Source organism: Octopus sinensis, linkage group LG5, assembly GCF_006345805.1.
Source record: "Octopus sinensis linkage group LG5, ASM634580v1, whole genome shotgun sequence".
Classification (NCBI taxonomy): domain Eukaryota; kingdom Metazoa; phylum Mollusca; class Cephalopoda; order Octopoda; family Octopodidae; genus Octopus; species Octopus sinensis.
Genome location: NC_043001.1, coordinates 68991485 through 69001484, shown reverse-complemented (window position 1 = coordinate 69001484; position 10000 = coordinate 68991485). Strand labels below are relative to the sequence as shown.

The 10000-nt window shown below is 37.4% G+C and overlaps 1 protein-coding gene across 5 annotated transcripts in view; it reads left to right on the top strand.

Annotated features, from left to right (window-relative positions):
- The window catches only part of LOC115212179 (D(3) dopamine receptor-like), a 1526288-nt gene that overhangs the window by 1514938 nt on the left and 1350 nt on the right, over window positions 1-10000 (top strand). For all 5 annotated transcript variants that reach the window (XM_036502723.1, XM_036502725.1, XM_036502727.1 and 2 more), the window contains one exon: window positions 6311-7350. In XM_036502723.1, the coding sequence (XP_036358616.1) occupies window positions 6311-7350 (1040 nt within the window). The remainder of the gene's footprint in view (window positions 1-6310; window positions 7351-10000) is intronic.

Sequence of the window (10000 nt, the reverse complement as noted above, 5' to 3'; positions counted from 1 at the left end):
GGCTCTCATGGCTTCTGATCTTAACTGATTGGAAGTGTTATCATGTACATTGTTTTGTCTTGGTATAAAAGATGGGCTACAGCAAATATTCTGCTCAATACCACAGATTTGCTTGTCAGTTGTTTGACCTTAACCAGTTGAGCATGTCACTTAGTGGCTGACGATATGTGCATCTCTGATCACGAGCAGAAGTAGTGGGGGAGCATCATAGCCATGTGTTGAGAGGGATGCTTTGGGGTTTGAATAGTTCACCTCTGGAAACATGGGTGGTTCTTTCAACATCCTTAAACAACCCTTATTCGGGGACCGTTTGAGCGGGATGGGCTACTCAACCTGAAGAAAATTCAAACTGGGCCCCACCTGCAAGCTCATGTGCTGTTTATCTTGATATGAGATCACCATGTCACGCACATATGGTTGTGATGCATGTGCCTGGTGTACCTTTATCAGACGGGTAGTCATGATGGGTATATTGGGCTTCGTATATTTTACCCCAGTGTCACTTTGATGGCATGAACTGCTCTCTCACTCAATAATAATAATAATAATAATAATAATGATGATGATGATGATGATGATATAAATTTGGTGGAAGGGGAAGTCGATTATATCGACTACTGCTAATGTTATAAGCACCAAAATGAGGAGAGCAAACTAGACCTTGAACAGAGAATGTAGGCACATACCTGAATTTTCACTTTAGTGAGGTCGATCCCAGAGTTCCACTGGTACTTAGTTTATCAACATCGAAAGGATGAAATTCAAAGTCGACCTCGGTGGATTTCGAACTTAGAACGTAAAGACAGCCGAAATGCCGCTAAGCTCTTTTCCTAGCGTGCTAACGATTCTGGCAGCTCACCCCCGAGACGTGCAATAATAATTGTCTATAATGTTTTCTATATTAACAATTAAGGTTTCACAAAAATACATTGGGGACAGCATAGAACAATACTATGTGGGGTTACATAAAGGGCATATAAAAGTAGAAAAAAAACAGTCACAATATAACTACGAATATTTCTCCCAAAAGAGGATGACGTCCAAGGGCTGCTCGTGGAGGCCCCACAAAAGCACGGTAGCCAACAGAGCTAGTGCCCGCTCTTTCTCGTATATAGGTGTATGTTTAGGTGAGTCCCGTTCACTTGGACCATTATTCCCACATTCGTTCACCATTCAACAAAATTGAGGGAGATAGCACTTACCACTCAGCTTTCACTTTCCTTTTCTATTGAAACTTGAAAAAGTGGATAAAGACTTGGCCAAAGAAGTAAGTTCCTGTGTTCAGCCCTTTCAGTCTTAATCACCACACAACTTTTTTTCGCGGTTGCCACCAGACAAAGAAACACTGCCTTCCCTTCCCCATCAAAGGAAGGTGACAATAAGATATTCACAATAGACTCAGTCAATAGTTGGATCCTTCCTACTCTTGACAGCACTTGTTCGACATAAATCCAAAAGTCAGCAATACTCCGGCGCTGGCATATAACCACCATCACCCTATTCCAACCCCTATCCACTTGCCGAGAGTCGTGGCATACCATCGAGGTGGGAAGTGAAGTTCATTCTGCATTCAGGACTGGCATTCGTCCCAAACAGCTGTAGTTAGTGCTGCTGAAATGCTGCACACATCTGTACGTGCCCAGTTTGGTGAACTATAGTCCGAATTGTGGATTTGTTGCCGCGTTACAGCGCTGTTATTGGGGCTTATCGAGTGGCTTTCGTTTCCTAGTGTCTTAGAGAACACGATGTAGCTCTGGCAATGTAACCTAGCTTTGAGGAATTACTCAAAGGCCATCCTCGCCGCTAGTTTCTAAGTCTTCCGCTAATTAATTTATTTCTATCGCTAATTCCTAACTAAATGTAATCTCTTCTACTCTAATTGACCTTTTCTGAGCAAAGCATCATTTGTTGACTGATTCTGTTAACACTGGCTTACTTAATTCGGTAAACCAGTGTCTGCAAGCTTGTCATGTCAGGAGCGACGTGTTCAACTCCAGTTAAATGGGTTCCTGCCTACAGATCACAAGTAAGCAAGTTCCTACCTACAGATAACAAATTTGTGTACTGTGTAACCGGCAATATTAAATAGTTGTCAAATTATGCAATCCTCATCTATTTCCTATTCAGAACTTTAAATACATACGTCCTGGATGACTCATCCTAACCCAGAGTAGCACAATCAGTGATTAACTGTCAGGTAGCTGGAAGTGTCTGAGCTGCCTTTCGTGGCTTGCTGTATTGTTTGTTGGTGTGATGAAATTGCTCTGAGTGATGTTCGTATGCAAGTGCTTACTGTAACTCTAACAGAGAAGTAATCACGCTGGGTATATTGGACTCCGTATATTTGTAACCGAGCATTACTCTAATTGCCTGTGCTGCTATCTAACTCGATAATAATGATAATAAAAACAAATTAGTGTCGTCTGATGGTGCAGAGTTATCTTTCTAGGAGATGTGACAGCAGAAACGAAACAATCTCACATATTGTGAGTGTAGCAAGCTGGCCCAAAATGCACTACAGTAGGAGGCACAATAACGATGTCCTCTGGAGGCTATGTAAAAAGTACGGCCTGGAACAGAGCACAGAAATGGCACGAACATGACCCAGGAGTCACCGAGAACAAGGTGTTTGACCTTAACTAGTTGAGTATGTCCCCTAGTGGCTGATGATATGTGTGCATCTCTGATCGTGGAGAGAAGTAGTGGGGGAGCATCATAGCTATGTGTTTGGCGGAATTCTTTGGAGTTTCAATAATTCACATCTGGAAACATGGGTGTTTCGTTTAACATTCTTAAATAACCCTTATTGAAGGACCATTTCAGCAGGATTGGCTACGTGACCTGAAAAAACACTAACTGGGCCCCACCTGCAAGGTCATGCACTGTTTATCTTGATATCAATTCCCCATGTCGCACACATACGGTTGTGAGGCATGTGTCTGGTGTATACTTATCAGAAGGGTAGTCATGATGGGCATACTGGGCTTCGTATATTTTACCCTTGCGTCACTTTGATGGGATACACTACTCTCTCACCAATAATAGTAATAATAATAATAATAATGATAATAATAATAATAATAATAATAATAATAATAATAATAATAATAATAATAATAATATAATAATAATAATAATAATAATAATAATAATAATAATAATAATAATATAATAATAATAATAATAATAATGATAATAATAATAATAATAATAATAATAATAATAATAATAATAATAATAATAATAATAATAATAATAACAATAATAGTACAACCACGAGTAAGGTTTGTATGTGTCAGAGATAGTGGAATGTTCCAGGGTATTTCACTCTCTCTTCTCTTCTGACTTTGCCTCATTACTTTGTCCTATAAGCTGAAAATAGCAAATTTCGATTTCGAAATTTTGATAAGATCATCTCATACTTGCTCCAAATAAATAATCTGAAATTATATGCAAAAGTGAGCAAAGATATGAAAGCGCTACTGGTAACAGAGCAAAAATTTAATGATGACATGAATATGGAACTTGATCTTGACAAATGTGCAAAAGTGGCAAAATTGTGCAAACGTGACAAACTGACAGTTAATTCCATCATCCAACTTGATCATGATAAATGTATCAATGACCTAGATTAAAACGGCTTTTATAAGTAACTTGGGGTACACGAAGGGAAAGGGACTTAGCACGGATCAATGAAAGAAAAGATCAAGGAAGAGGATTACAGACATGATAGAAATGGTCCCGAATACTGAGCTGAACTCCCAGAAAGAATTTCAGCTATAAACTCTCAGGTGGTACCTGCTGTCCATAATAACACCGACTAGTTGATACAGCTGGTAAGACAACACGATCACGGTAAGAAAATGTACTAAATTTCAAAGGAGGAATATAAATGCAGGCGAGAGATTAACCTCCCTGATTATGATAATGATAAGGACACACAACCCATTAAGGCAATAAAAAAAGTGTAATACGAAAGCCAAACAGGAAATCTTGAAGGAAATATTGAGATTTTGGCAAGAAAAACCATTGCATAGGCTATATACCAAACGAGCTGATGTACATATGACAAGAACCCGTGAGCGGGTGCAGAGTACTGGTTTGAAAGGCGAAACAGAAGAATTTATTCTATCGGCACAAGATCAGTCTCCTCACCCGAAACTGTCAAGCTAGTATCTCAAAAAATTAGGTAGACATAAAGTCTAGACTCTACCGTAACAAACTTGGGAGTAATGACTACATTTTTGCTTTTCACTGTGACACGTTGTCCCAGTTTGAAAGAGAACTCTGATCCCTCAATTAAATTGACGCATATCTCACAGTTGGGTCTTCCACATTTTTTTACTGACGGCTTCTGTGTTGTTGTTGAGCATATTCGGGCTTGTGTTAGGAGACTTTTCTTAAATTTGAGTTCTCTCTTGCTTTTTATGATGGTGTGTATTTGGAGATTAAGTTCATCCTGTGGTCCTTTTTTAGCAGGGAAATGTTTTCAAGGATGGTGTCGAATGCTTCATTGTTAATAGTGTAAGGCGGCAAACTAGCAGAAACGTTAGCACGCCGGGCGAAATGCATAGCAGTATTTCGTCTGCCGCTACGTTCTGAGTTCAAATTCCGCTGAGGTCGACTTTGCCTTTTATCCTTTCGGGGTCGATTAAATAAGTACCAGCTATGCACTGGGGGCGATATAATCGACTCAATCCGTTTGTCTGGCCTTCTTTGTCCTCTCACTGTTTAGCCCTTGTGGGTAGTGAAGAAATAGGTATTTTACCCATCGCTACGTTCTGAGTTCAAATTTGCTGTGGCTAAAAATATTTTAAAAAAATTTTTAACGTTCAGAGGTACATTATTTACATTTGACAGATATTATTATTATTATTATTCAGGTCACTGCCTGGAATCGAACTCGGAATCTTGGGATTATTAGCCCGAGCTGTTAACCACTACGCCATAGTGAATGTAGTTATATAGTAAGCTGCTAGAATGGAACAAGAATAAGAGTTAGTCCCCCCATGGGCATATGGCGTAGTGGTTAAGAGCGCGATCTACTAACCCCAAGATTCCGAGTTCGAATCCAGGCAGTGATCTAAATAATAATAATAATAATGATAACATCGAAAAATAAATTAGAAATGAGAACCCATGTTCGAAATTTCCACAAGATACCTGATTAATGTTGGAGGGTATATCAGCCGAAACGTTGTGTTAATGAACAAACAAGATGAGGACAAATATATGTCGGTGTAAATATTTTGTTCTGATGATCAGACCTTTGTTTATTTCCATTGATCTTTTACACATACAGTTGTATCTTAGTCTACATACAGCATGGAGTGCAATCCAAACATGTAAACATAACTTTATACTACACCGAAATTATTACTATATGAAGAAGACTGTGAAATAGGCATAATTCTAAGGATGTCAAGTGGTTGAATAAATACATTAATCACTCATACGTCCGGACTTTTCATGGTTTATATGTGTGTGTGTGTGTGTGTTTCTATATGTAGAAGTATGAATGCATATGTTCACATATATGTTCATAAGGGTGTGCGAGTTTACGTTTTTTGTTCATTATTGATATCGTTCATAGTTTGACACGGAAGCCGAGGGAAGGAAAAGTTATATAACCTTTTTATACTAGACATATATTTGCACACAATCATGTAACCTCATATGTGTGTGTTTGTGAGTGTGTGCATGCGTATGTCTGTGTGTATGCATATGGGTACGTATATTAGTACATTGTTATGTCTATGTATTTATATATATATAATATGCGTATGTATATATGTATATACATGTACGTAAATATGTGTCCATGTATATGTGTATATGCATGCATATATATATATATACATATGTGTATGTATGTATGTGTGTATGTATGTATGTATGTATGTATGTATGTATGTATGTATGTATGTATGTATGTATGTATGTATGTGTGTGTGTGCATTCTATGTGAATATATTTCAGTTTGTGTGTACTTTGTCCGTAAATATTTGTGCTTCATTCGTCTTGCTAGTCTTAACTAGTTTATTTTACTTCATCACAATGCCATTATGTCTAGACTTACACAATTTATTGCCATTCAAATACTTTACACGATTTTAACCTATATTTGTATATTTTATTACACTATAAACAAATCTGTGTATGTGTGTATATGTGTTTATGTGTGTCTCTGTGTAAATGTTAAGGTGTGACTTCCTATGTGTGCTTGTGTGTGTCTGTGTGTGAGAGAGAAGAGAGAAAGAGGAATGTAGATTAACGGTAATACATCTTTGTTTCTGTTTTATAATTTCAGATTTATTGCTGTCACTCAACCCATAAAGTACTCAAAACACAAGAATTCTAAACGGGTCTATATAATGATAATGCTAGTATGGCTTATATCCATTGCTATTGCTGCCCCAATAGCATTAGGAGTTAATTACTCTGACAAACGTAGACAATTCGTCTGTGCATTTTTCAACTCAGATTTTCTTATATATTCCTCCATGGGCTCATTCTATATACCGTCAATTGTGATGATTTTTCTATATTGGAGAATATACAGAGTACTAATGCTCCGCAGTCGAAAGGTTAGAGAAAGAAAAGCTAAGCAAAAACTCGAACGTGAAGCGCTAGCGAATGTTATAGAAAATAAAGCAACAACAAGCAAGTTAGATAATGATGATGCTAGATTGAATATGAAGGCCAGTGAATCTTCGAACAACGTTGGCCGAGGTCGGTTGAAAACTGCCAAAGATGAAGTTCTTGTAAACACAGCAGCATGTAATGATGCAGGTTTAAATGACGATGATTATGAGGATAATCTAGATGATGACAGTGGTCAAAAGAGTACCCCGAGCAGTGAACTTAAAGACCATGTTATTGAAAATAGTAATATGACAGAATATACAGGATGCATGATGCTGAACGATGTAAACAACGAGAGGACCTCACTGAAAAAGGATGGCGTCCAGGATTACGCTTCGCCAGCTAATGTCGAAATAGAAACGCAGTTCGATGTAGCCACATCAACTACTACTACCACAACTACTACTAATACCTCTTCTGCCGCTGCGGCTGCTGCTGTGGCCGCGGCTGCTGCGGCGGCTGCCGCCGCTGCCAACCCTGTCACTCCTACTGACGTTGCATCATCGACTCCTCCAAAAAATTTGCTTTCACCACCCAAACAGAAATTTGCGGGACTTAATAAAAGGGGTGGTTCAGCTAAGAAAAAATATGCCTCAAAATTTAACTTCCACAAGAAGGAGGTTAAAGTAAAGAAAGAGAGCCATACTTCAAAGAATGCCATGAGGAAAGAAAAAAAAGCCACAAAGACGTTAGCTATTGTATTAGGTAAGTAGAGACCAAAATAGGCCACGTCTTTCATTGAAGTAAAAATTTCTGTTTTTTTTCCTTCCATTTTCTGTTTATGCTCTTAATATATTTTCTTTCTCTTGTTCGCACGCAACAGTAAATTTATGTATTTCTTTATGTATGTCTTGCAACAAATAAAGCTCACTGAATCACGTATTTTTAAGACAGTTTAAATCAAATATTAGACACATGTTCACCTGGTTACATCAAAACAAAGTGCCGCTGAACTCATTGATTCTTTTGTTTTATACAAATGATATGTTTGAAGACGTTGAACTTGAGATAAAATTTCTTGCAGTACTGTGAACGTCAAGATAATGAAATCAGCTCATGCATATTTGTCTTTCAGGATATCAATATATTAGTTTCACATTTTGGCACAAGCCCACCAAATCCGGTGAGGTGGATAGACGATTACATCGACTCTAGTGTTCAACTAGTACTTTATTTTATCGACTCCGAGAGGATGAAAGGCAAAGTCGACCCCGGTGGCATTTGAATTCAGAACGGAAAGACGGGTGGATTCCCACTTTGCCCAGCGTGCTGAGGGATATCTATATATTAACAAGCAATGATATATGTGCACCCTGCCAGTTGTTTTCCCCCTCCCCACTTCCATTAAATGCAGAGGGATTCCAAAAGATGTTTTATCAAATTAATAGATATGTCCTCAAATAATTCTCCCACTCTGCATAGTTGATTAAGGATGATATAGGGATGTAAATTGTAATTCTCTTCGGCGAAGATGTGTATGCATGTACATTTAATTCATATGAGTTTGAAAGTTTGTTTGTATACCAATTTTTAATGAGGTTCAAAATTTCCTATTTTAGATCGAACTTTCCTTATTTTTATTTTCGTTTTCCTTTCCCTTTTTCTTTTTAATCACTGAATGGTATACAAGAAAGTGCTACGAAGTTGTTCATTGCAGAGCCTTAGAAAATTAAATAGTTTGAAATTTATGGTTAAATGTAAGATGCGTGATACATAGGGATCCAGGGAATGAGTGCATGGGAAAGGAACTACTTGGTGTCGCGCGAGAGGAAAAAAGTACCTGTGGCTAGAGAAGAGAAACGAATTAGTGGCGAGATGGTGAGGGCACTAAGAACAGCCTGTATCAACCGAAGAGAAACCATTGTCATAAATCGAAATGAATTTATCCGAAGACAGAGAAATATGAAAGATATCTCCACAAAAATGTTTTCAGAGACATCAGTGTTTCCTGGTTATTGAAGGGAGATTCCCTCGGACTGGAAACAAACCAACAATATTGTCTGAAATTTGAGAGGTATCAATTTGTCTGAGATACACCGACATATTTTTCGGCATCTGGATGATGACCTCCGAGGTGTTGCGGTCCTTCGTACAGTGGGTTTCTCTAAGGTCTAGTTTCCAAAACCATATATTTGATAAAATAATAACTGCAATCGAAGATATGTGTGTGTGCGAGAACCATAGGTTAACGTAAGTAGATTCGGCGAGTAACCTCTTTATCATTTATGGGTGACAATTTAACTATATATATTACTGATTTTATAAGACATTATTTCAAGGTAAAGATAAAGGTTCGTGTAAAGTTTTCTACAGTTGTTACAAAAAAGGTCTCGGTAAATTAATATACAGGATATAATTGAACTGAATGTTCTAGATTAAGCATTATTTCGTGCTTGTGTAGGAATGCTGTATATTTCCATACATGCGTCAAGTCAACGAAAGATGAAACGCAAGATTGCACGCCTGAATTTTCAATTTCAGTTTCCTATAAGTTTATGTATATATATGTGTTGTATATGTATGTATGTATGTATGTATGTATGTATGAATGTATTTATTTATGTATGTATCTATGTATGTATGTATATATGTATGCATGCATGTAGGTGTTTTTTGCATGTATTTATAAAAAATTAAAAACAATTCTAACTTCATTAATTATTAATACAAAGTTGTTAATTTAAAATTTCTGAACTATAAATATTTATAAAATCTGAATGTCCACTCTGATTACAGGAAACCAAGACATAGTATTGAAGAAGGAATGTAGAAAATGTAGAGAAAGGTTCATAAGAGAATTTTAAATTTGATGGAAATCAAAACTAATTCTGTTGCTTACGCATATTGCTTTTTGTCTGTATACTTCCAGATTATATCTAATTGATATTTATGATCGAAGACGTTAGAGCCATGACAACTCTATATTAAAGACATGCAACAGACTTAGATCTACAATCTCTAATGAGTTTTTTTAGGACTACAGCATGTGATATGAGAGTTAATTAGACACACATTCTTGCACATGGTCTCGTCGTTAAGGTGTTGCACTCACGATAACAAGGTCTTGGTTTCGACTTCCGGACCGAGCAGTGTCTTCTGTTCTTGAGCGAGATACCTCATTTGATCTTGTTGTTCCAGTCAATTCGGCTTTAAATGTGTAGCTCTGCTATGGACTAGCGTACAATTCAGGAGATATGTTGTCATCTCGGTCAGTTATACGCCATGGAAGCCATGTGACCGCCTTTATAAATCCAAAGAATCGACACAGCAATGCCAAAGGAGGCCACCTCAGAAACTCTTCTGCGACAAATTTAACATTTCCCCTAAATAGAATTGCTATTCTAATCCCGAGCTA